The sequence below is a fragment of the Aspergillus costaricaensis genome (genome assembly GCF_003184835.1).
Source record: "Aspergillus costaricaensis CBS 115574 unplaced genomic scaffold BO79scaffold_24, whole genome shotgun sequence".
In the NCBI taxonomy this organism is placed as follows: Eukaryota; Fungi; Ascomycota; class Eurotiomycetes; order Eurotiales; family Aspergillaceae; genus Aspergillus; species Aspergillus costaricensis.
Window position 1 is genome coordinate 309,279 of NW_020291824.1, and position 25,538 is coordinate 334,816.

Below are 25,538 nucleotides of genomic sequence, written 5' to 3' on the forward strand. Positions count from 1 at the left end.
TTCTCTTTCTTCTCATCCCTATTTCTCTCTCTCTCCCTCAGGGCCGGCTTTGTCATGACTGCCACGACATAACCTTAGATGCGTTCTAAGAATCTGTTTTTCTCTGATTGTTGTCCTTTCTATTTCGTTATTCTCCTATGTGCAGGTGTTTTTTTCTGCTGCTGAGCATTTTATCAATGTTGCTTATTTCATCGTTTTGTTTTAGACATGGGTTTCGATGTGGTCCGATCTCCTTATCTCGCTGCTCGTGGTTATACCCGTTTATAATCGAGAGCATTCGGGTCGGCATTGCATGGATATCATAGAATGCGTTGTCTTTCTCCTGCGACCGCTTCATCAGATACCCTTTTTGTTCTCAGGCGGCCATACGGAGATCCGCTTGAACGACGCGTGCCGAGCGGGGGTGCCGGCTTTTCGTGTTCAGAAAAGTGCTTTTTATGATTTTTCCCTGCTTGGTGCCAGGCAGCTGCATCGACCGTGTCTCGCGAATAGATTTCTTACAGTTTCGGTTTCTCACGGCGGGGTTTCTCTTATTCCGTTTTCTTTTTCCATCCATGTTGTTGTTTCGTGCTTTGCTTGAGATTATGCTTTACTACTCCAAGCTGTGTTAAGCATTCGCACCGGAGTTTGAGAGACATCAAGGTCTGTGTGGCTGTGACGTCTTTCGGCGAGCATTGATCTTTTTGCACGACTTCAAGGAACGATGGGTTACAAAAATGGGAAGGCGGGTGATAGAGATAGGTTTCTTCATTGCATTGTGTATGGCGTTGGCTCGAGCTGCTGTGTCCACAAAAATATTCTCTGCACTGGGGTCCGTGGAGGCTGACATCGAATGGGATCTTCTTTTTCTGGTTCATATCTCGGATCCGTGGAGGATGGGAAGCTGCTTTGCTGGCGCTATTTGTGGGTATCATTATATCATGTCAGTAGCAGTTTGGGCTCAACGGTTAATGCCGAAGACGGCCTTGCTTACGGAGACCGCGCGTCTCAGAAATAAGGGAGCTAGCTATTCTCTGTTTAAGTAAAAAAAGTCTCAAGCTCGATTATGTGTAACTGAAATGATAACGTCCACCTGGTTGCATTATTCCCTCAGCATCTTGGTTTGAACTTACGTAGGCACACATCAGTCAGTATGTATAGGTTACCTAAACTTTGCTTCGTGTCAGAGTATTTTCTATCATAATGTTTTTACACCCATCTTGGAAAGGTGTTCAATCAGTCTAATCCAATATCTGACGGTTGAATGGTGATGGCATGATGGTTGTGGTGAAGCGGGTCTTAGTTTGCACGGTGAGCCTATATCGACAGACCAGCTGTTTGATGGAGTGAAGTGTAGAAATCTTTCACCATGATCCTACCAGGGAAGGGAATGCCTGGTTAAAGTAATAAATACTGACGGAACTGCTCATGCGAATGATCGGGTTCCAAGCGCGTGTTAGTTACTTAGTTAACTATACAGGCTACCTTAGTCACTCCCGCGCACGATCGGAGATCAAGCCAAGGGAGAAAGAAGAAAGTCACGGATCGTCCAGGATCACGTTCCCTGCCCACCTCCCAATTTCTTCCCTCTTTCTCAATCTTCCATCCGCGTCAAACTTTCCCAGCTCTTTCACCTCATTATCCCCTACCTTCTATCACCCACTGGGCGACCACTCTTCCACTCGTTCATCCATTGCGTCGTCCTTGAGCTAACTATCCCGTCAATCGCTGTCCCCCTGCGCGGCTACCGCTCTCAGGACACGCCGAGAACGGATCCTTACGTTGCGGTCTTGAGGGCTCCATATTATTACATCCATACGAAAGGCCATTGTTTCGTGAAACCACGCGACTTCCGAGATGGCTGAGGTTGAAAGCACCGCCGCGGACGAGTCGTTTGCGCAATCCGAGCCGCAAGATGAGCAGCAAACTCACAATATGACCGTCGGTATTAGGCGTCAGGCGAACGGCACTATCGGGTCTGTCTACTCCGGAAATAAGATTCGACATCTCAAGAAGGAAGACGGCATTCCGCTATGGCGCAAGGACATCCAGTATCAGTTCCTTAAGCTCGTCTTCGAAGACCAGACTAAGGTCTTTACCCGTTGGCCAGATGGAGAGAAGAACCTGGATTTTGCGGACATCTACATCGACGCTATGGCTAGGAGTAGCAAGACGAGCAAGATCTTGAAGGACAAACTTCAGAACGATAAACAAGCAGCTATCAGCATGGCTATGGTTTGCTTGCTGGTCAATTTCGGAAGGATGAATACCACTCTCAACTGTATGTCCTCCATCCACCTTCAGCTCACAGGCATTCTTTCTGCTTTTCTTCGTCGTTTACTGATATGGACCAGTCTTCCCTGAGATGCGTGCCCAACTGCGGACCTATCACTCCATTCCTTCGCTACAAGCGCACCAAGACCCGAACGCCTACAAGCAGCTCCAAGACGCCCCTCGTCTCAAATCCATTCTCAAGGGTGCTTCGGAAGACGTCGACCAGCCAAATACTCTAGAAAGGATCAAGCGCCATGCAATTCCTCGCACCAACCCGGTAAACCTCATTTTCGTTCTGGCACAATACGCGCCCAAGGTATCTGAAATGCACTTCTTCCCTCCACGCGACTTCTTTGACCTCGTCATGCGGGGCACATTGAGCAGTAAGAGTCGTGCAAAGGCATTCCTATGGTTGATGTGGTGGTACCTGGAAAGTGATTTCAGCGCCGAAGCCGCACGCAACAATCCGTTTGGACCCGGCCTGGACGGTGAAGGAACCGGGGGCTTGCCCATCAAGGTGCCTCAATTTGAAAGCCTTACCGAGGAACAAGCAAACGAGGAAAATGTTGATACTCAGTCTGAGATTGAATATGGAGAGGCTAAGCGCCTGGAACGCAAACGTCAGTTTCAGACCTTTCTTCGAGTTCTATTTGTGCAATCATTGACACCATCCGCAGGTATTCTGGAGGAAGATGAACCGATTCCTAGAGTGACCAAACGCTCCAAGAAGGGTACGTTTCTGAGATCAAGGTATCATATCCTTCTTTGACTGACATTTCGTGGTAGGTTTGCCAGACTTTGGCTATGAGGAAGATGGCTCGGGAGATGTTTCGGGTAAGTCTGTCCAGGAAAATTCTCAGGCCTCCCAGTTTACTAATCTGTTTATCATAGGTCGAGGCGATGGCCGCGGTTCTACTATGTCAACCCCCCTACATCCCTCTTCCAAGCGCTATCCGCAGGATGATGAGGATGATTATCAAACTCCTGGACAATCTGCCAGGTCTCGTTACAAGAGACCTAAGCGGGATTCTTCCCTCAACCGTTCTGTTGGTCAGCAGCGTCTCATCTTAAGAACCAAGATGGAAAACACACCTGACGCTGCTTCTCCAGCTCCTCCAGGCTCTGGCCATCCCATTTTGAACCGGTTCGTCGCAGAACCTACCTTACCTCAGCAGTCTTCTTCTCGCCGTCCCCGGCCCCTTACACAGCACCAGCTCGCTGTTGAGCAAAATCGGCGACAGCGAATTGAATATCTTCTAGCCAAGCGGAAGAATGAGGCATATCGTGTCTTGCGTGCGAATCGAGAGAGCGAGTTACCGCTCGTCCGTCACGGTCGTCTATTATCAACCCTGCCTGATGATTATGATACGGACGATGAGGAGAGATCGTGGGGCAAAGGCGGGCTTATTCCAAAGCCGGAGGAAGAGGAAGACTTTGGTGAATGCGCCAGCTACTATCTGTCTGTCATTCGCAAGGCGGCCAGGCGCTTGGACCGATGGGATTATGATGATGCCAACGGCCCGAAACGTGACCGCAAGAAGGAAAGAGAGCAACGTCAGAAGGCAAGAGAGATCAGATTGGCCATGGAAAACTCCTCAGATCTTGCTGGGCGCGTCCCGTCTTCGGCCCGTAGCAGAGCCCGCGCTGCGCGCAATGCTAAACGCAAGCTTGCTGGGGCAGCATCTGGTGCCTCGGCTACAGAGTCCAAGGAGCAAGGCGCATCGACATCGCGCTCTAAAGCTAACAGGAGCCGTGCTCAACGTGATGCTGGAGATGGTGAGACAGCCAACCCCGATGCCACTAAGGATGGTCTCGAAGTGCCATCCCGGGATCAGGAACTCTCCCCGATGCCTGGATCGGCCCAGATGGGCGATGAAGACGGAGACATCGAAGGCGAGGAAGGACTTGACGACATCGACCGTGAGATTCTAGGGGAAGGAAGTGGAGAGGAAGATGTCGGTACGACACGCAAAGCTCGTACATCTCACCCTGCCGAACTTGGCTATGAGGACAGCTTTATTGGCGACGGAGGTGATCCAGATGAGGAGGGTGAGGCACTCTCATCCGATGAGAACGACGAAGAAGCCGACGATGATGATCTCGATGAGGGAGAAGGGGAAGCCGATGGTGATGATAATTCCTCTACCATGGAAGGTGGAAACGGATATGCTGCCAGTGAGACTTCTTCGGTCGCTGGAGATGCTGCCGAGCCAGCCACTGAAGCTGGCGGCGAGGCAGCAGAACGAGAAGATATGAAAGATGAGGTTATGGAAGACAAATAAGCCATATGTCTGTGGGCTACGCAGCAACCGCCATGGAGCTTGTTAATTCGCCTTGCGGTTTGGTTGCTCTATCAACTACATCCATTTCTTATGTCTAAGGTGCCGTATCTTATTTGGCAACGCTTTTTCAATGTGTCCCTTCATATGTTGTAGTTTGTTCCCCTCTCTTTTCTGTATTTCCTTTTGCACTTATTAAACCCACGGGGATTGAGACTAGCTTGATACAATACATCATGTTACTATTATTAGCTCGAAACCTGTTCGCCTTCGATAGTCCTGGCTTTCCCGTTCAAGCTGAAAGTCTGTCTCAACTCCTTGTTCAAACAGAGGGCTACTATATGCGTAGAGTTAATCATGAAATTGCGTCACCTTGGAAATGCAAGCGCCGCACCTACAGGGAGTCTTTCTGGTTGCTCGAAGTTACTCGCAACACTTCCCATGTTCTGAACAGTACGATTACTAGTAGTAACATACTAGATTCTAACCTCCGTATTCCACGCCTTATAGTGGGTGTTGCTCTGCCTCGGTTTCCGGATCCCTATGTTCCTTTCGAAGTATATATTGAAAGGGCTCTGCAGGTCCGGCTCACTTTGACAGTACATCATGGTTTTATTGGTAAGAATGGTAGTCAGCGGTTTCACGAATACCGATACTGACGTCTACTGTACACTAATTCAGTTGGAACGTGATCTTGCGTCCAGATACCTGTGGCCAAGCTCAGCCCAGTATGATATCGTGCGGGGTGTACATGTTAAGCTGCATGAGTAGCGGGGACGGTCGTATTAGAACAAGTATCATCCGCCCTAAGACAGCTCTGAATGGCGTCACTACTAATGATAGACACATCCAAGAGGAGATATGAAACTACGGTGACACACTTGGTGTAATAGTCGGTGCACAAGCTCGAGGGGAAGGAGGAGGTCGTGACGTGGAAGCTGCTCTTTAGTTGGGTGGGTTGACGTCCCTGAGTCAAGGATTAGCAACCATGACATTGTGCATTTTCTCCGACTCGATCTCCTCCCGAATTTACATGTGCTAGAGAAGCAAGGGCGTCGAGGGGATTTCCGAAATGTGAGGTTGAGCCAGGGTCAGACGGTATACTGGTACCCTAGGCCACATCCCTATACTGTGCTGGCCAGACAGACGATAAAATTCAGCCAAGATTTTCAGATGAGAGTGCGCAGAGACAGAGTATGACTCTGACGGACTCTTCTTGTCATCATGAAATTGGTTGGGACGAGAGTGTTTTGGCGGGTTCCTTTTTGTGGCGGCAGCTGGAGGTGGTGGAACTAAAACTGTTTTACATGTGATCGCAGGATGAGCTGCTCATTACGGAGTATGGCTTCCCCCAACATTCCTTCGGCCTCTCTTGCATCCTCACTGCTCCGGATTGTTCAGGGTTTTCTGGCTCTGCACCACTTTGCATTTTTAATTATTCTTACTACACAGGGTCACATTATCCCATTACTAGCTTTTTCCATATATTATTCAAAAGCAATTGCCATTCATTTTCCCCACTCAATGGTTCTCAATTCCCTTTCCCCCTCAGAGTGTCCTCTGCCGATCCGCCGCAAATCTTGCACCCCCAGTTACTGCCAGTAGTGTTGCTCCACTAGGCCGCTGGCACGAACAGATCTGCCTCCAGCCTCCCCTTTACTATTATTTGGCTGTCTGTGTGCTTGCAGCTCCAGCACGCTCTGGCCTTTCCCTTCTCCTCTCGCCTTCTCCCCCCACCTCGGACACGCTCCTTCACGCAGACAGGACAATTGTTCGAAAGGAGTCGAGCTACCGATATTTAACCGCGGGTGGGCTGACGGCTGATCTTGCTGGAGCCGGTGGATCACGATATCTGATTAGTGATTAGACTACAGTGTCGAGTTGAAGATTTCCCGCGCCTGAGTCAAATAACCACTGCCTCCTTCACGCCTCACGCTCTCTCTTTTATAGCTCCCCTCTCCCTTCACACCCTCCCCTGAATTTCTGGAACCAGCATCCCGCCTAGCATGTCTGACGAGCCTACGATCCTTCGCCCGCGTCCGCGACGTGTGTTCGATCTCACGCCTGAAGAACCCTCTACTCCAGTGGAACCCTCCAACCCAGACCTGCTCGCCCCTAAAGATACCGGCTCTACCAGTGTCAGCCGCAATGCTTCGATCATGAACTTGACCTCCTCGACGCTGTATGGCATTTACTCTCCCACTGCATTTGACAGCTCTCGTGACGACTCGAGTCCCTGGGGGACGGAAGCCCATACGCCTCAATCAGGAAGCCCGAGAATCCAGCCTGAAGCTCCGGCTCCAGCTCCAGGCAAACTTCAGCGGACACGATCACGGCTTAGCCACGGCCTGTTTCGGGGCATCATCCTTCCGCAGGCGCTGAAGAGCGCCTTCCTCTTGGGCTTTGGCGTTGTCTATGGTGTCATCACAATTCACTTGCATGAGAATCATTGGATCACTCCGGTGAAGTTGGAGAATACACACTACTACGGATCATGGCAGTATCTTGCTTTCTGGGGTGTGGCCGGCGTCGTTTTGGGCAACATTCTTCCTTGGTTCGATCAGTTTTCAGATGAAATTATTGGCAGCCCTAAGCAGGCAAAAGGGTCGAGCGACCCCGAGACTGCAGACCGTACTCTCTCATGGGTTTCAGTGGTTCGCAGCGTTGGCGCGTTTGTGGGAATTGCATTTGCCATGGTAAGCAAAAATCCAGCAACCAGCGTTTATTGCTTCATAATACTAATCCGGCTCTGTATCTTACAGCGCCGACTACCCTGGGAATCTACAACTCAAGCATCACTGACGCTCGCGCTCGTGAACCCCGTACTATGGTACCTCATCGACCGCACACGGACCGGTTTCGTTTTGTCAACCGTTGTTGGATTGGCCGGTATGGGTATAATATTGGGACTCAAGCCTGACTTGATTCCGTCTGCAGAGACTTCGGCTTTTGCAGCAAGCAAATTCGACGTCACCGGATTGGGATATGGGCTGGCTGTTGAGATGTCACAGGAAAGCATAGCAGTAAGGACCTGGGTTGCCAGCGTTCTTTTCTGCGCATGCGTCTGCTTTGGAAACATTGGCCGGCAGCTTGCCATTGGAGCCCAGCGCGAGTCGCTAAAGTGACGCGAGAACAGGACCGTACCCCTTCTCATCCCAACATTTAATTGATACCGGGGTCTTTGTATACCCTAGCACTCCACTTTCTTAATGCAGAAATTCTCCTTCCTTTGGCCACGTGCAGTTTCTCAGAGACAAGTCTGTTACTAGATAGATGATCCGTTGGGCCAAAAGCCATAGCGACGAGATTATGAAAATCGACTACGAACTCCGTCTACCCGAAGTGAGAAAATAGATCAGTTTAGATAATAAGCAGAGATTGTAGAATCAATCATTGCAGTCCCTTCCACCGAACGTAAGTTCAAGTCAGACACTGCACCCAAGATCGATACTCTGCCAGAGGCAGTTTCTCTCCATTCTGTATGACGATTTCCGTACTTCATCGGCTATACAGACCCCTTAGGGAAAGATATCCTCGCAGGAACGCTTTTTGAAGAATGTTGATTTTGCGTTGTTCATGTAGAAGAAAAGAAAAAAAAAAATTCAAAGCGAAGCGGCCGAGCAAGGCTTTTGTAGTGGAATGTTTGTGGCCTGTGCGTAGATCATGTGATTTACACGTGACTACCTTTACTTGTGTGTATCTGTATTAATAAGCACATTATGCATAAATAGCCGATGTCATTGCTAAGCCTAATAGGGTAAGCACCTGCCGCAGGTCCGTCTGGGCGTCTTTCCCGCGGGTTTGGAGCTACGACAGATGGCGGTTAGTAATCGATAGTATCTTGGTCACCCGCCAGGTCCGAAAGCGGCGAAGGACCCCGCGGCGGGACATCGAGGAGAAATTGAGGGAACTTCAATTGACCTTGCCTGTGATCAGTTGCAAAGGTAAGGTTATATTATCTCTGCCATTGATCAACCCCCGGTCTCGACGATAATATAACAAATCTGGAGGCCACTATATTCCCCCAATTTCCTCTCATTTTCCAGGTACGTACCTTACGTTTTCTTTGCTTTGTTCTTGATGTTGCTCGTGCTCTGTGTGCGGAGCTCCCAGTTGATCGTCCCGGAGGGGCTGTGGGGGGGCCCTTTTTATTCGACCTGAACAATTTTTCCCTCTTCATCATTCCTGACTTTGTGCTTCTCTGCTCTAGTGACCCCTTCACTGTCAGTATCTCAGGATGTCTCAACAAAAGTCAGGTAAGTCAATTGATATTTCTTGTCTCCCGTCTTCAATTCTTTTTCTTGATCGGGTACTTTTCGAGACCTGTCAAGTAGTGGACTTGGTCCGATACCTGTCCCCACAATTTGGCATTTCTGTTACTTGCGAGAATCCAGAGTATCTGGGGCTAATTGCATTCTTCAAATCCCTTTTATAGCCATCCTTTCCGTCTACGACAAGACCGGACTGCTTGACCTGGCCAAGGGCCTCGTCAAGCACAATGTCCGGCTGCTCGCCTCTGGTGGTACCGCGAGATTGATTCGGGAGGCGGGATTCCCCGTTGAGTGAGTCACCATATTGCTATGGTCATGACTGGGTCTCTCAAGACCTCAAAACTGATGGTCGATCAGAGATGTCTCCGCCATCACCCATGCCCCGGAGATGCTCGGTGGCCGTGTCAAGACTCTTCACCCCGCTGTCCACGGTGGTATCCTTGCCCGTGATATCGAGTCTGACGAGAAGGATCTGGCCGACCAGAACATTGCCAAGGTGGACTTCGTGGTCTGCAACCTGTACCCCTTCAAGGAGACCGTCAACAAGGTGAACGTCACCATCGAGGAGGCTGTTGAGGAGATCGACATTGGCGGAGTCACCCTCCTCCGTGCTGCTGCCAAGAACCACTCCCGCGTTACCATCCTCTCAGACCCCCAGGACTACCCTGAATTCCTCAAGGAGCTGGAAGCTGGTGAGATTACCGACGCCAGCCGTAAGTCCTACGCTCTCAAGGCTTTTGAGCACACCGCCGACTACGACACTGCTATCTCCGGTTTCTTCCGCAAGCAGTATGCAGGAAACGGCGAGCAGTACATGGCTCTCCGCTACGGCACCAACCCCCACCAGAAGCCCGCTTCTGCTTTCATGGCTCAAGGCAAGCTTCCTTTCAAGGCCCTGAACGGAGCCCCTGGCTACGTCAACCTGCTTGATGCTCTCAACGCTTGGGCTCTCGTCAAGGAACTCAAGCAGGCCCTCGGCCTGCCGGCTGCCGCCAGCTTCAAGCACGTGTCGCCGGCCGGTGCTGCCGTCGGTGTGCCCTTGAGCGAGAAGGAGCGTAAGGTCTACATGGTCGATGACATTGCTGGCATTGAGTCTTCCGGTCTGGCTCAGGCCTACGCTCGTGCCCGTGGTGCCGACCGTATGTCCAGCTTCGGTGACATTCTCGCCCTCAGCGACGTTGTTGACGTCCCCACTGCTAAGATCATCTCCCGCGAGGTCTCCGACGGTGTCATCGCCGCCGGCTACACTCCTGAGGCTCTGCAGATCCTTTCCAAGAAGAAGGGTGGCAAGTACCTTGTCCTGCAGATGGATGAGAACTATGTGCCTGCTGCGGAGGAGACCCGTACTCTGTACGGTGTTCAGCTCACCCAGCACCGCAACGACATTGTGATCACCCCCCAGAAGACCTTCAACACCGTCATCACCCCCAAGGACCTGAAGGCTCTTCCCGAGAGTGCTCTGCGGGACCTTACCGTGGCAACCATCGCCCTCAAGTACACTCAGTCGAACTCTGTGTGCTACGCTCTGAATGGCCAAATTGTCGGTCTCGGTGCTGGCCAGCAGAGCCGTATCCACTGCACCCGTCTGGCCGGTGACAAGGCAGACAACTGGTGGATGCGCTTCCACGACCGTGTGCTCAACATCAAGTGGAAGCAGGGCACCAAGCGCCCCGACAAGAGCAACGCCATTGATCTGCTCTGCTCCGGACAGACCCCTCGTACCGATGCTGAGAAGGCCGAGTACGAGCGTGTCTTCGAGGAAGTTCCCGCTCCCTTCACCCAGGAAGAGCGCGACGCTTGGCTCAAGAACCTGGGAGATGTTGTTGTCTCCTCGGATGCTTTCGTAAGTCTGCTTCTAATACTATGCGTGACGCTTACTGACCTCAATGACACAGTTCCCCTTCATTGACAACGTCTTCCGTGCTGCCCGCTCCGGTGTCAAGTACATCGCCGCCCCCAGCGGTAGCCAGAACGACAGTGCCGTCTTCGAGACTTCGGAGAAGCTTGGCATTGTGTTCGTCGAGCAGGGCACTCGCTTGTTCCACCACTAAGCGATGTATTATCCTGTTTCATGACCAGGGTTTATGTTAAAGCTAGTTGCATGATAACGCTTGTGTCTTCTTCATGAATTTTTATACCTACGTCTTTTACCAGAGGAGATAAGCCTGTAGTAGCGATATCCCAATCAAAAGTGACTTCAAGTGACTCGGCTTGACGGGTGCGGATCAGAAATCCCACCCTGCAAATAAAACGGCAAGAATGTCGCAAAGCACTACAGCGTCTGTTATAGTAGTCCGGCTCGGTAGCATTAGGTTCAATCTGCAGTCCATATCATAGTATAGAAGTGATTGAAAAAAAGTTTACCCACCAGATACATTTGATGTTGGAGACAATGGATTCCTGAAAATAGCAACAATCCTGTGACGCGTCATTGCATATCTAGCTAGATGGCGAATGCAAATCGGTGCATGATGCATGATGGAACTATGTAACTTTGATTTTGTGTCTCACATTGAGTTTGGCGTGTTCTGAATTCAATTAGCATAGTATCTAGTGGACTCCTTGCCTGCTAGGATGTGCCGATGTAGGTACCCGGCTCATTCGGTTCCCCGGAGTCGGTCTCCTTGCTTTATCGAATATTTACTCCAGTATTGGAATGAATATGGAGGCTGTGGCTAATAATTTATGGTCAGTGTTAGTGAGGTGAGATTCTATGTTGATGTTCGCTTCATCAGTTTGGTTAAGATTATGCAAGTTTGTAGAATTGGATGGTAGATCTCGTTTATATATTTTGACCCGAATGTGAAAAATTCATGGGCCATACGTTCAATTGGCCAAAATGACATTACACAAACATAGAATTGAGGTTCAATGACTATAATATATTATTAGTCAAGCTCATACAGTTGTTCAGAGCAGATAGACGTTCTGGCGTATATCTCAAGCACCCTGGAGTAGTAGAATACCAAGTGCCCGGTGCCCGGTGTCACTATACCTGACGTCATAGTGTTGGTGTCGGAGTATCCGGAGGTTGAGAACACGCGGTACGTACCGCCGACATACCAACAAAGTGATTATGCCAGACAACTCTCAGCCTACATGGATTTTGCCCGCAATATTCCATCCATCAAATGGATTGATTTCATTTTGGTAGTTCTGCTGTTAACCAATTATACATCGTTCTGTAAGGTAAAGTCATTAACCGATTTCATGGTAGCCTTTTGTCCTAAAGGCGAAAAATATCTGTTAGGAACAGCTACAATTGAAGTCATATCAAAGCCGATAGAAGCCTACAGACAAGCGGGCCATGACCAAATTTGTTCACAAAGAGCTCAATTCCTTGCCCGATGACCTAAACTAGTAGTTCCATCAATCCGGGCCACGCTGACAAGCGATTGAGTAGAAGGGGCTATCGATGAAGCCCGTACGTAGTCAGGAATGGTGGGAGATTGTACGTGTGAGAGAATAGAATCGGCTGTTTCTTTCACTGCCGGGTAACACCGATTTCAATGTCTTTGGCCTGGTTGATGCCGTGAATAATATGATGAATATTAGTTCAGGAAGTGATCAGTCAGGAAAGACTAACACCAATGGCGGTTTTCTATACGGAACGCCCCTTTGTCTAGAACTGGAGACAGGGAAAGCAATGTGAAACTGATATCCACCCACGTATGTATGATTGTATGTATGTATGCATGCATGCAGCTCATGTTAAATTCAAGTGAGCTAGCTTACTGAGTTAATCCTCATACATTTCAATTCCCAGGAAAAGTAGTGACTGCCTTTATAACCTGCCATATATTTATTACGCTCCCTATAGAATGGTAGAGAAGGCCACCTGTATACAAGTCAAGGCTTGATGCCCCCACGTGTACAGCTCGGAGAAAAAAAAAAGCAAGCACCCACCAGACACCGAACAAACGCATCGACCTTCCAGCCGACCTTAGTCTCAATCTAAATATAACGCCACTGAGAGTATCTCACTTCACAGACCGTCTCAAACAAACCCGTTGGGCTAAGGCACCGGCTGGTACCCCTGGTGGCTGCACGTGACGAGAGCCCCATAAGCGACACCTCAGCAACGTCGCCCGCGCCGGCCTCCTGAGGTCACTTTCCGCTTCCCCAGTCTCGCCTTCCCATTCCCTAATCCCTATTTGACGTACTTTACCTTCTCCTTCCCTCTCTCGCCTTCTCTTCTCTTACTCATACCCTCAATTTCTTCTTCTCCTTCTCCTTTCCTTTGCTATCCGGCGGAATCTTTTGCGTGGCGTTTTGTTGGGTGGATGAGGTCGTCCTGCGGCCTTAAGTAAATATGGCTCCTCTACCGATCAAGTTTACGGAGCTTCTTAATGTGAGTCCCATCAACACTTCGTCTTCGAATCGCCTGCGATATAGGAACTGACCATTGTATCCTCATCTTCTTTAGCTCACGAATGCTGAAATTGCGGTATGTGTTGACACTCAATCGGGCGATGGCCTTCACTCCCAACCCGGGGACGCGCCCGCTTGTCCCCTCCTGTAGAGGAACCTCTCACTTACGTCTTATTCATTTTAGCCGGCGTCGATTGGATTCAACTCATGTGTGAGTAGTGCCTCTTTATACTCTTTCACCCCACCTTCAGTTTCGATGTAATAGTGCTCATGATCGTGTCGCTTCTGTACAGACTCTAGAATCAGACAACTTCGTGTGTGTCCGGCAAAAGCTCACCGAGGAGGACAAGCCTCAAGTTATCATCATTAACCTGAAGAACAACAATGAAGTCATCAAGCGCCCAATCAATGCGGATAGTGCTATCATGCACTGGAACCGTAACATCATCGCTCTCAAGGCCCAAGGGCGCACAATCCAGATCTTCGACCTGACGGCGAAGCAGAAGCTGAAGTCGTCGGTTATGAACGAGGATGTTGTGTACTGGAAATGGTTCAATGAGAAGTGCCTGGGCTTGGTGACAGAGAGCTCTGTCTTCCACTGGGATGTCTTCGACCCTACCCAGACCAACCCTCAGAAGGTCTTTGACAGGCTTCCTAACCTCAGTGTACGTATAACCAAGATCGCCGAGTACTGAGAGAATATCCATATACTAACGCTTTCTTGCTTCCAGGGTTGTCAAATTATCAACTACCGTGTTAATGATGACGAGAAGTGGATGGTGGTAGTCGGAATCAGCTCGCAGGGAGGCCGTGTGGTGGGATCAATGCAGTTGTACTCCAAAGATCGTGGGATCTCTCAGTTCATCGAGGGTCACGCAGCTGCTTTCGCCTCGATCCGTGTCGAGGGATCTCCCCTCGAACACAAGCTCTTTACCTTCGCTGTTCGAACACAGACCGGTGCTAAATTGCAGATCGCTGAAATTGACCACCAAGAGCCGAACCCGAGGTTCCAGAAGAAGGCCGTGGAGGTATACTTCCCCCAGGAGGCGGTGAATGATTTCCCAGTTGCTATGCAGGTTTCCAGGAAGTACGACATTGTGTATCTGGTCACCAAGTATGGCTTCATTCACCTCTACGACCTCGAGACCGGCACTTGCATCTTCATGAACCGTATCTCTAGCGAAACGATATTCACTACTGCTCCCGATTCCGATTCTGCTGGTCTGGTCGGCGTGAACCGCAAGGGTCAAGTTCTGTCTGTCAGTGTCGATGAGAATACTATCGTCCAGTACCTGATGGAGAACCCGGCCATGTCTGGTCTCGCAGTGAAGCTTGCTTCCAAGGCTGGACTTCCTGGTGCAGATCACCTGTACCAGCAGCAGTTCGACAACCTCATCACACAAGGCAACTACTCTGAAGCCGCCAAGATTGCCGCGAACTCGCCCCGTGGCTTTTTGCGTACTCCAGAGACCATTAACCGCTTCAAGAACGCTCCTCAGACCGGACAGGGGATGTCCGTCATCCTCCAGTACTTCGGAATGCTTTTGGATAAGGGCTCTTTGAACAAGTATGAGAGTGTTGAGCTTGTCCGTCCCGTTTTGCAACAGAACAGGAAGCACCTTCTTGAGAAGTGGATGCGCGAAAACAAGCTCGAAGGATCCGAGGAACTGGGTGATATTGTTCGACCTTACGATATGAACACCGCCCTGGCTATCTACTTGCAGGCAAATGTTCCTCATAAGGTTATTGCCGGATTTGCAGAGACGGGTCAGTTTGACAAGATTCTCAGCTATTCGAAACAGGTTGGATACCAGCCGGATTACACTCAGCTCCTGCAACACATCGTTCGTGTGAATCCGGAGAAGGGTGCTGAGTTTGCTAGTCAGCTTGCCAACGAGGAGTCTGGTGCTCTCATCGACCTGGACCGCGTCGTAGATGTCTTCCTGTCCCAGAACATGATCCAGCAGGCCACTTCATTCCTACTGGATGCTCTGAAGGATAACAAGCCTGAACATGGTCACCTGCAGACACGCTTGCTCGAGATGAACCTTGTCAATGCCCCTCAGGTCGCCGATGCCATCCTTGGCAACGAGATCTTCACCCACTACGACCGCCCTCGTATCTCTCAGCTTTGCGAGAATGCAGGCCTCATCCAGCGTGCACTTGAGAACACCGACGACCCCGTGGCCATCAAGCGTAATATTGTTCGCACCGACAAGCTGAGCCCTGAGTGGTTGATGGAATACTTCGGTCGTCTCTCCGTTGAGCAGACTCTTGATTGCATGGACACAATGTTGCAGGTTAACATTCGCCAGAACTTGCAAGCGGTCGTTCAGATCTGCACCAAGTTCTCTGACTTGTTGGGGCCCCAGCAACTTATTAGCCTGCTCGAGAAGTACCGCACTGCCGAAGGTCTCTACTACTACCTTGGCAGTATTGTCAACCTTAGCGAAGACCCTGAGGTCCACTTCAAGTACATTGAGGCCGCCACCGCCATGGGCCAGATCACTGAAGTTGAACGGATTTGCCGTGAGAGCAACTACTACAATCCGGATAAGGTCAAGAACTTCCTCAAGGAGGCCAAGCTGACGGAGCAACTGCCGCTGATCATCGTGTGCGACCGTTTCAACTTCATTCACGATTTGGTCCTTTATCTGTACCAGAACCAACAGTACAAGTCGATCGAGGTGTACGTACAGCGTGTCAACCCATCGCGTGCTCCCGCTGTCATTGGTGGCCTGCTAGACGTTGATTGCGAAGAGAGCATCATCAAGAATCTCCTCTCTACTGTTGATCCATCGGTGATCCCTATTGATGAACTCGTTTCAGAGGTGGAGAGCAGAAACAGGCTCAAGTTGCTGCTGCCCTTCCTTGAAGCTACTCTTGCTACGGGCAACCAGCAGCAGGCCGTCTACAACGCTCTGGCGAAGATCTATATTGATAGCAACAACAACCCCGAGAAGTTCCTCAAGGAGAACGATCTCTACGACACTCTCACCGTTGGAAAGTACTGCGAGAAGCGTGACCCGAACCTGGCATACATTGCCTACCGGAAGGGACAGAATGATCTCGAACTGATCAATATCACCAATGAGAACGCTATGTACCGTGCCCAGGCACGCTACCTCGTGGAGAGAGCCGATTCGGAGATCTGGTCCTTCGTTCTCAGCGAGAACAACATGCATCGGCGTTCACTTGTCGACCAGGTCATTGCGACCGCTGTGCCTGAGTCGACTGAGCCCGACAAAGTGTCCATCGCTGTCAAGGCTTTCCTCGAAGCTGATCTGCCCGGCGAGCTGATCGAGTTGCTTGAGAAGATCATTCTCGAGCCCTCTCCTTTCAGCGACAACGGCAGTCTGCAGAACTTGCTCATGCTCACAGCTGCCAAGGCTGATAAGGGACGCTTGATGGATTACATCCATCAGCTCAACGAGTTCAGCCCCGATGAAATCGCCGAGATGTGCATTTCGGTCGGTCTTTACGAGGAGGCGTTTGAGATCTACAAGAAGGTGAACAACTTCATTGCCGCCGTCAATGTCTTGGTTGAGAACATTGTTAGCATTGACCGCGCGCAAGAATTTGCGGAGCGTGTCGAGCTACCGGAGGTGTGGAGCAAGGTTGCCAAGGCCCAGCTGGATGGTCTTCGGGTGTCCGACTCCATCGAGTCCTATATCCGTGCCGGCGATCCCTCGAACTACAACGAGGTTATCGAAACGGCTACGCATGCTGGCAAGGATGAAGATCTCGTCAAGTATCTCAAGATGGCCCGTAAGACCTTGCGTGAGCCTGCCATTGACACGGGTCTTGCTTTCTGTTACGCCCGTCTCGATCAGCTTTCGGAGCTCGAGGACTTCCTGCGGACGACCAACGTTGCAGATGTAGAGGCTTCCGGTGACAAGGCTTATGAGGAGGGCTACCACCAGGCTGCCAAGATTTTCTACACCAGCATTTCCAACTGGGCCAAATTGGCAACGACCTTGGTGCACCTGGAAGATTACCAGGCGGCCGTGGAATGCGCACGCAAAGCCAACAGTGTCAAGGTTTGGAAGCAGGTCAACGAAGCTTGTGTTAACAAGAAGGAGTTCCGCCTTGCCCAAATTTGCGGTCTCAACCTGATCGTCCACGCGGAAGAGCTTCAGGATCTTGTGCGCCAGTATGAGCGCAATGGCTACTTTGACGAGCTCATTGCGGTTCTCGAGGCTGGCCTGGGTCTGGAACGGGCGCATATGGGCATGTTCACCGAATTGGGCATTGCTCTCTCCAAGTACCACCCCGACCGGGTGATGGAACACCTCAAGCTCTTCTGGTCTCGCATTAACATCCCTAAGATGATTCGGGCCTGCGAGGACGCAAGTCTCTGGCCGGAGCTGGTCTTCTTGTACTGCCACTATGATGAGTGGGACAACGCTGCATTGGCAATGATGGAGCGTGCTGCCGATGCCTGGGAGCACCACTCGTTCAAGGACATCATTGTCAAGGTGGCCAACCTGGAGATCTACTACCGTGCGCTCAACTTCTATCTGCAAGAACAGCCTTTGCTCCTTACCGACTTGCTACAGGTGCTCACTGCTCGGATTGACGTCAACCGTGTCGTGCGTATTTTCCAGGCTTCGGACAACATTCCTCTGATCAAGCCGTTCCTGCTCAATGTCCAAACCCAGAACAAGAGGGCTGTAAACGATGCCATCAACGACTTGTTGATCGAGGAGGAGGATTACAAGACTCTCCGTGACTCGGTCGATAACTACGATAACTTCGATGCCGTGGCACTCGCCCAGCGGTTGGAGAAGCATGATCTGATCTTCTTCCGCCAGATCGCAGCTAACATTTACCGTAACAACAAGCGCTGGGAGAAGTCGATCTCCTTGTCCAAGCAAGACAAGCTTTACAAGGATGCCATCGAGACTTCCGCCATCTCCGGCAAGTCGGATGTTGTCGAGGATCTTCTTCGCTACGTGAGTCAATGCTCTTTACACTTAATCGCGCTCAAGGATGTATTCTGACTCTGCTTCTAGTTTGTCGATATTGGCAGCCGCGAATGCTACGTTGGCATGCTGTATGCCTGCTACGACCTCATCCGGCCCGACGTTATTCTCGAGCTTTCGTGGCGCCATGGTCTTAACGACTTCACCATGCCCTTCATGATCAATTTCTTGTGCGAGCAGACGCGCACGATCGAGATGTTGAAGAAGGACAACGAAGAACGCAAGTCGCGCGAAGTGACTCAGAAGACGGAGGAGGACAACACCCCGATTCTGGGCGGCACGCGGTTGATGTTGACCCAGGGCCCGGCAGCGCCGGCGCCAAGCCCCATGGCGTTTGGACAGGCCAACGGAATCACACCGCAGGCTACCGGTTTCCGCCCTTTCTAGACGCATGTCAGTCACGCTCTCCTTGGATCCCCTTCTGAAGAAACCTCATTTGGCCCCGTGTATGTATAGCATGAGCGATGGATGATCTACTGCTGGGCTTGGGTAGGACAGTAAAGCCTTGACAGCTGTAAAAGCGTCAGCTGATGGGCTTGCTGTTCCACCTGGCCGGGCTTTTCTCCCTTTTACTTGATGTTCCTTCTCATCCCTTACGTTTTGTCCATGATTTGTTGCCTATTCTACCTTTTATTTCACCCCACTAGATGTATTTCATAGGCCTTGAAAATCTGCGCATTCAGTTTACAGACCTCCGGGTGGTCGCGGGCTTTTGTCATACTTAGTACAATTATAATTGACGTTCAATCTTGATTCGACATTCGGCTCGTAGTACACGTCGGCACTTCGGTATTGGAGACCGAATGATCTACGCCTAGATCTCGGCAGTTGGTCCCGTAGACGGGGGTTAACTCCTCGCCGAGGACGCCAATTACTAGTAGCTATATCCTAATTCCAACAGAACACGCCATCGTTTATACTGTTCATAGCCACTACACTGTGTCTTCTAGACGAGATAGCGATCTAAGATCTAGCATCTCTCCGGTTAAGTCGAAAGAAAAGCACTCGGTTGAAGGGAAGCGCGTAGAGGAGAGGGAGCCAGGGAAAGAATTTAGCCCGTCCATGCAGGATTGGAGGAACAACCGAGTTGATAGGTAAGGGAGCAGTGACACCCCGGGCGGAGGATTTGCGTGGACGGGAGATGCAGCGATAAGGATTTAGCCCGGGGTAACGGACAGACGGAGGAGGCAGGGGAACACTGCAGGAGGGGAACGGAGATGGGTGGATGCAATCAACGTTATATATACAGCACTGTTAACAACGCTTAATTACTACACAACTTCTCGAGCAAGGAACGCAGGAGATAGATTAGAACCTAGGAGGAGGGTATGTTCTCACCATTGGCACTAACTACGGAATTATTGTCAAACCACCAGTAGCAATCTATCTTTCGGCACTATGAGCCGAAAAGAGCATTTTTTTTTTTTCCCTTATCACATGCCCATTATAATCCCAATTATCCGATGAAAACACAGATCAGACAAGGGGACTGGTACACCAGGGGCAATACCAAGTAGATCTAGAACCGGAGATGTGAGGCCCGGTGTGAGATTTAGGGAAGGCAAGTCTTGTCCCGGCGGGTGGGATTTTCTGCACGCCAGGTCATGGGAACCGGTGGAAACCAGGCTATCGATGGAATCGGCCATCCACTCCGGCGTGGTTTCACTTTTATATGGGTAATTTACTCCCTTCCCTACTCGATGGGGAAGTTGCCTCCCCAGATGAGCGGACAAAGAACAGCTAGTCTACATAGCCGACGTGCGTTTTTTGTCTCGTTATCTAAACTACTAGGCACAGGCGGGATGCAAATAGTTCCAGCTTGGCCGAGGTAGATCACAGGCAATGTTGGGGGGGGGGTCGTTTAGTAAAATCATTATAAGAAATTATGAGCTTGGCCCGGACTTACCATCCACCGAAGCGCCTCGCATCGATGGCCCATGGTGCGACGATCGCAGAAACTGCCAAGCTGATAGATGCAATTTGGTTGAGGGCTGAATCGGTGCAAAGAGGGCACGATGCATGGCTCGGTCACAAAGTACGCACACCGGGCTGGACTGACTGGGGGGCTGGCGTGCTCTCGCTCGGATGATTCTTGCCAGCTTCTGGATGAAGATCCCCGTCGCCTATCGCCGGAGATACGGTGGGGAAGGTCTGGGTTTTGGTTCGTTTACAAACGGCTACATGATATCAGGGCAGGAGAGGCCGATGTTGCTAGGTAACCTTGACGAAACGTCTTTCCCGAGCTTGGAACGCTCCATGAGCTCTGGCAGGCATGAATTAGCCCGAGCACCCGAGGTAAGGAAGAGAACGCAACGCCTGAACTACCCGATGCATTTTCGGTATAGATGTGAGAATGATGCTGGAGAGAGAGAGTGTGTGTGAATGGTAGGTAGCTACATAGCGTGCAGACGTAAGAAAAGCCATCATTGCCGCCAGGGATTCACGCGGGAAACTATCCATTGACCGAGCGTCCATGGCGATGATCCAACTGCGAATGGACGACAACCCCCCACCAAACTGTAATCTTTCTGACAGCCAATGAATCCGGACGAACGGAGGCACTGCAACCCTACCCAAGAGAAGCAAAAAAGAGCAGAAGTCAAATGGACAGAGCCAGACAAGACAGGCCGAGCATGACATTCCATGGGTCACCATCCCACATGCTGCAGCCCGGTGTGCCGGTGAAGGTCGAGCTTCTGGGGGGGCGTCCACTAGCGCCGTAATGAAATTACCAACTGCGCTCTGGACTGGAGCCACTTTACTATGGCAATAGCTTACCGTCCAGGGCCCAGCGGTGTAATCTGATTACAGTACCGCCTGCCAATCGTGCCGCAGCGTCATCGCCCGTCCGGGATCCCCTCCTCCGCCTTGCGCTGACCTGCCCCTCCGCTCCTCTGCTTTGGCTTGCCGGGCTGCCGCTGGATGAGGGTCATCATCCCCAAGTACTTCTATGCCCTCCTCTCCTCCTCCTCCCCTCTTCTTCCTCCCAACTTTCTCATCTCATTCCTCTCTGTCCATCTCTCTCTCCCTCTCCTCACGCTCATCATCCTCTTGAGGTTCTTCCCCTCCTCCTCCTCCTCCTTTTCCCGTCGGGTAAGTCGCCGGATCCCTCCAATTGAGTTCCCTAATCCTCCCACGATTTCCCCGCGCTCTCCCACGCTTTCCCGTTCCGAAACCGGGCCTTTTTCTTCCCCGGAAGCACCTTCTCCCCAGGTGACTCACGCCAACGTATCACTGCTCCGTTTTCTGGCTTGCTTTTTTTTCTTCCGAGCATCATTGGATCATTCGGCTAACTCGTATACTATATTTCCCTTGATCCCCAGCTCCCTGTGCCTTCTCTCTCTCATCTAGATCTCCTCTGAATAGCTCTCCATCTTCCCTTCCTATACTCTAGCTCCCCACCCTCCCCCTCCCACCCTTATCCATCCTTATCAACAACCACACACACACACACACACCGCCCGCCATGGCTGCTCCCCGTCAGCCCGAGGAGGCGGTCGATGACACCGAGTTCATCGATGACCACCATGACCAGCACAGGGACTCTGTCCACACCCGTCTGCGTGCCAATTCGGCCATCATGCAGTTCCAAAAGATCCTTGTTGCCAACCGTGGTGAAATCCCCATTCGTATCTTCCGGACGGCCCACGAGCTGTCCCTGCAGACTGTCGCCGTCTACTCCCACGAGGACCGTCTCTCCATGCACCGTCAGAAGGCCGATGAGGCCTACATGATCGGCAAGCGCGGTCAATATACACCGGTCGGGGCCTACTTGGCCATTGATGAGATCGTCAAAATTGCTCTTGAGCATGGTGTGCACCTGATCCACCCGGGTTATGGTTTCCTGTCCGAGAACGCCGAGTTTGCCCGCAAGGTGGAGCAGCACGGCATGGTTTTCGTCGGCCCTACCCCCCAGACCATCGAGAGCCTTGGTGACAAGGTCTCCGCCCGTCAGCTGGCTATCCGCTGCGACGTGCCCGTCGTGCCCGGTACCCCGGGCCCTGTCGAGCGCTACGAGGAGGTCAAGGCCTTCACCGACACCTACGGCTTCCCCATCATTATCAAGGCCGCCTTCGGTGGTGGTGGTCGTGGTATGCGTGTCGTCCGCGACCAGGCCGAACTGCGTGACTCCTTCGAGCGTGCCACCTCCGAGGCCCGCTCTGCCTTTGGCAACGGCACCGTCTTCGTTGAACGTTTCCTCGACCGCCCCAAGCACATTGAAGTCCAGCTGCTGGGTGACAACCACGGCAACGTCGTCCACCTGTTCGAGCGTGACTGCTCCGTCCAGCGCCGTCACCAGAAGGTCGTTGAGATTGCCCCGGCCAAGGATCTGCCTGCCGATGTCCGTGACCGCATCCTGGCTGATGCCGTCAAGCTGGCCAAGTCGGTCAACTACCGCAACGCCGGTACTGCAGAGTTCCTGGTCGACCAGCAGAACCGCTACTACTTCATTGAGATCAACCCCCGTATCCAGGTCGAGCACACCATCACCGAAGAGATCACGGGCATTGATATCGTTGCTGCTCAGATCCAGATTGCGGCTGGTGCTACCCTGGAACAGCTGGGCCTGACCCAGGACCGCATCTCCACTCGTGGATTCGCTATTCAGTGCCGTATCACCACCGAGGACCCCTCCAAGGGCTTCTCCCCCGACACCGGTAAGATCGAGGTCTACCGCTCTGCCGGTGGTAACGGTGTCCGTCTGGATGGTGGAAACGGTTTCGCCGGTGCCATCATCACTCCTCACTACGACTCCATGCTGGTCAAGTGTACCTGCCGTGGTTCCACCTACGAGATCGCCCGCCGCAAGGTCGTTCGTGCCTTGGTCGAGTTCCGTATCCGTGGTGTCAAGACCAACATTCCTTTCCTCACTTCTCTTCTGAGTCACCCCGTGTTCGTGGATGGTACCTGCTGGACCACGTTCATTGATGACACTCCCGAGCTGTTCGCCCTCGTCGGCAGCCAGAACCGTGCCCAGAAGCTGCTGGCTTACCTGGGTGATGTGGCTGTCAACGGCAGCAGCATCAAGGGCCAGATCGGCGAGCCCAAGCTCAAGGGCGATATCATCAAGCCCATCCTGCATGACGCTGCTGGCGAGCCCCTCGACGTCTCTGTCCCCGCTACCAAGGGATGGAAGCAGATCTTGGACAGCGAGGGTCCCGAGGCTTTCGCCCGCGCTGTGCGTGCCAACAAGGGCTGCTTGATCATGGATACTACCTGGCGTGACGCCCACCAGTCGCTGCTGGCCACTCGTGTGCGTACCATTGACCTCCTGAACATTGCCCACGAGACTAGCCATGCCCTCGCCAATGCCTACAGTTTGGAATGCTGGGGTGGTGCCACCTTCGATGTCGCCATGCGCTTCCTGTACGAGGACCCCTGGGACCGTCTTCGCAAGCTGCGCAAGGCAGTTCCCAACATCCCCTTCCAGATGTTGCTCCGTGGTGCCAACGGTGTTGCCTACTCTTCCCTCCCTGACAACGCCATCTACCACTTCTGTAAGCAGGCCAAGAAGTGCGGTGTCGACATATTCCGTGTCTTCGATGCTCTCAACGACGTTGACCAGCTCGAGGTCGGTATTAAGGCTGTTCACGCTGCTGAGGGTGTTGTTGAGGCTACTATTTGCTACAGTGGTGACATGCTCAACCCTAGCAAGAAGTACAACCTGCCTTACTACCTCGACCTTGTCGACAAGGTGGTTCAGTTCAAGCCCCACGTCTTGGGTATCAAGGACATGGCTGGTGTGCTGAAGCCCCAGGCTGCTCGTCTGCTGATCGGCTCCATCCGCGAGCGCTACCCCGACCTTCCCATCCACGTGCACACCCACGACTCCGCTGGTACCGGTGTGGCTTCTATGATTGCTTGCGCCCAGGCCGGTGCTGATGCTGTCGATGCTGCCACCGACAGTCTTTCCGGCATGACCTCCCAGCCCAGCATTGGTGCTATCCTCGCTTCCCTCGAGGGAACCGAGCACGACCCTGGCCTCAACTCGTCCCAGGTGCGCGCCCTTGACACCTACTGGGCCCAGCTGCGTCTCCTGTACTCGCCCTTCGAGGCGGGTCTGACCGGTCCCGACCCCGAGGTTTACGAGCACGAGATCCCCGGTGGTCAGTTGACCAACCTGATCTTCCAGGCCAGCCAGCTTGGTCTGGGCCAGCAGTGGGCTGAGACGAAGAAGGCCTACGAGTCTGCCAACGATCTTTTGGGCGATGTTGTCAAGGTCACTCCCACTTCCAAGGTCGTCGGTGACTTGGCTCAGTTCATGGTCTCGAACAAGTTGACCGCTGAAGATGTGATTGCCCGCGCCGGCGAGCTTGACTTCCCCGGTTCCGTGCTGGAATTCCTCGAGGGTCTCATGGGCCAGCCCTACGGTGGATTCCCCGAGCCTCTGCGCTCTCGCGCTCTGCGTGACCGTCGCAAGCTCGACAAGCGCCCTGGTCTGTACCTGGAGCCCCTTGACCTGGCCAAGATCAAGAGCCAGATCCGGGAGAACTATGGCGCAGCCACCGAGTACGACGTGGCCAGCTATGCCATGTACCCCAAGGTCTTCGAGGATTACAAGAAGTTCGTCGCCAAGTTTGGTGATCTGTCCGTCCTGCCCACGCGTTACTTCTTGGCCAAGCCCGAGATCGGCGAGGAATTCCACGTCGAGCTGGAGAAGGGTAAGGTGCTGATCCTGAAGCTGTTGGCCATCGGTCCCCTCTCCGAGCAGACCGGTCAGCGCGAGGTCTTCTACGAAGTCAACGGTGAGGTTCGTCAGGTTAGCGTGGACGACAAGAAGGCATCCGTCGAGAACACTGCCCGCCCCAAGGCCGAGCTGGGTGACAGCAGCCAGGTCGGTGCTCCTATGAGCGGTGTGGTTGTTGAGATCCGTGTCCACGACGGCTTGGAAGTCAAGAAGGGTGACCCGATTGCCGTTCTGAGCGCCATGAAGATGGTATGTGCAACCCTAGAACTATCAATCAAAAGTCAAGATCGGCCGCTAACATTCAATAGGAAATGGTTATCTCTGCTCCCCACAGTGGCAAGGTCTCCAGCTTGCTGGTCAAGGAAGGTGACTCGGTGGATGGCCAGGATCTCGTGTGCAAGATCGTCAAGGCCTAGAAGAGTAACACCGTTATGACGGCAATGTTTGAAAAGCTAATGTCGATGTTGATGTCCTTGCGACCGGCTTATTTTTCCTCACGCTGAACAAGGACACTATGCCAATATTCTTCTTTTAGATTAGAGCGTCTGTTATGTTTATGAAATATTTTGGGTTGGGATTGGGTTATTTCCATATTTATGCCACAGCTTATTTACGATCAATGGTTGTCAGGGACATACTATGTCGACCATATGAATGACAAGTGATTCTAAAGCATTGTTCCAGATATTCG

The 25,538-nt window shown here is 52.0% G+C and overlaps 5 protein-coding genes across 5 annotated transcripts; all 5 read left to right on the forward strand.

The window, feature by feature from the left end:
- The first annotated feature begins 1,505 nt into the window (after window positions 1-1,505).
- BO79DRAFT_176912 (putative INO80 chromatin remodeling complex (Ies1)) lies at window positions 1,506-4,763 on the forward strand. Its single transcript, XM_025679883.1, has 5 exons — window positions 1,506-2,260; window positions 2,334-2,873; window positions 2,931-2,984; window positions 3,040-3,087; window positions 3,145-4,763. Exons 1-5 carry the CDS (start codon window positions 1,837-1,839, stop codon window positions 4,533-4,535), a joined length of 2,457 nt encoding a protein of 818 aa, XP_025537526.1. The 5' UTR covers window positions 1,506-1,836; the 3' UTR covers window positions 4,536-4,763.
- A 1,775-nt stretch (window positions 4,764-6,538) lies between these two features.
- BO79DRAFT_152855 (INSIG family protein) lies at window positions 6,539-7,657 on the forward strand (the record flags this gene model as incomplete). Its single annotated transcript, XM_025678702.1, has 3 exons — window positions 6,539-7,228; window positions 7,295-7,421; window positions 7,470-7,657. 3 exons carry the CDS (start codon window positions 6,539-6,541, stop codon window positions 7,655-7,657), a joined length of 1,005 nt encoding a protein of 334 aa, XP_025537527.1.
- A 1,067-nt stretch (window positions 7,658-8,724) lies between these two features.
- On the forward strand, window positions 8,725-10,979 carry BO79DRAFT_210174 (phosphoribosylaminoimidazolecarboxamide formyltransferase/IMP cyclohydrolase). Its single transcript, XM_025682747.1, has 4 exons — window positions 8,725-8,788; window positions 8,968-9,094; window positions 9,161-10,646; window positions 10,699-10,979. The coding sequence occupies exons 1-4, from the start codon at window positions 8,770-8,772 to the stop codon at window positions 10,852-10,854; spliced, it is 1,788 nt and encodes a 595-aa protein (XP_025537528.1). The 5' UTR covers window positions 8,725-8,769; the 3' UTR covers window positions 10,855-10,979.
- A 1,946-nt stretch (window positions 10,980-12,925) lies between these two features.
- BO79DRAFT_288951 (clathrin heavy chain) lies at window positions 12,926-18,901 on the forward strand. The gene is made up of 6 exons (XM_025688739.1): window positions 12,926-13,154; window positions 13,230-13,250; window positions 13,359-13,385; window positions 13,468-13,839; window positions 13,906-18,129; window positions 18,190-18,901. Exons 1-6 carry the CDS (start codon window positions 13,116-13,118, stop codon window positions 18,544-18,546), a joined length of 5,040 nt encoding a protein of 1,679 aa, XP_025537529.1. The 5' UTR covers window positions 12,926-13,115; the 3' UTR covers window positions 18,547-18,901.
- A 2,257-nt stretch (window positions 18,902-21,158) lies between these two features.
- On the forward strand, window positions 21,159-25,521 carry BO79DRAFT_198660 (pyruvate carboxylase). The gene is made up of 2 exons (XM_025681361.1): window positions 21,159-25,096; window positions 25,156-25,521. The coding sequence occupies exons 1-2, from the start codon at window positions 21,626-21,628 to the stop codon at window positions 25,261-25,263; spliced, it is 3,579 nt and encodes a 1,192-aa protein (XP_025537530.1). The 5' UTR covers window positions 21,159-21,625; the 3' UTR covers window positions 25,264-25,521.
- Window positions 25,522-25,538: the final 17 nt, after the last annotated feature.

Excerpts from the sequence above, each read along its gene's own strand:
- BO79DRAFT_176912 (XM_025679883.1), top strand. The coding sequence starts at position 1,837 with ATGGCTGAGGTTGAAAGCACCGCCGCGGACGAGTCGTTTGCGCAATCC. Across the intron at positions 2,261-2,333 it reads GATGAATACCACTCTCAACT|TCTTCCCTGAGATGCGTGCC; the intron begins GTATGTCCTCCA and ends GATATGGACCAG. Across the intron at positions 2,874-2,930 it reads TAAGCGCCTGGAACGCAAAC|GTATTCTGGAGGAAGATGAA; the intron begins GTCAGTTTCAGA and ends CACCATCCGCAG.
- BO79DRAFT_210174 (XM_025682747.1), top strand. Across the intron at positions 9,095-9,160 it reads GAGGCGGGATTCCCCGTTGA|AGATGTCTCCGCCATCACCC; the intron begins GTGAGTCACCAT and ends ATGGTCGATCAG. Across the intron at positions 10,647-10,698 it reads TTGTCTCCTCGGATGCTTTC|TTCCCCTTCATTGACAACGT; the intron begins GTAAGTCTGCTT and ends TCAATGACACAG.
- BO79DRAFT_288951 (XM_025688739.1), top strand. The coding sequence starts at position 13,116 with ATGGCTCCTCTACCGATCAAGTTTACGGAGCTTCTTAAT. Across the intron at positions 13,251-13,358 it reads TCACGAATGCTGAAATTGCG|CCGGCGTCGATTGGATTCAA; the intron begins GTATGTGTTGAC and ends TATTCATTTTAG. Across the intron at positions 18,130-18,189 it reads TCGAGGATCTTCTTCGCTAC|TTTGTCGATATTGGCAGCCG; the intron begins GTGAGTCAATGC and ends CTCTGCTTCTAG.
- BO79DRAFT_198660 (XM_025681361.1), top strand. The coding sequence starts at position 21,626 with ATGGCTGCTCCCCGTCAGCCCGAGGAGGCGGTCGATGACACCGAGTTC. Across the intron at positions 25,097-25,155 it reads TTCTGAGCGCCATGAAGATG|GAAATGGTTATCTCTGCTCC; the intron begins GTATGTGCAACC and ends AACATTCAATAG.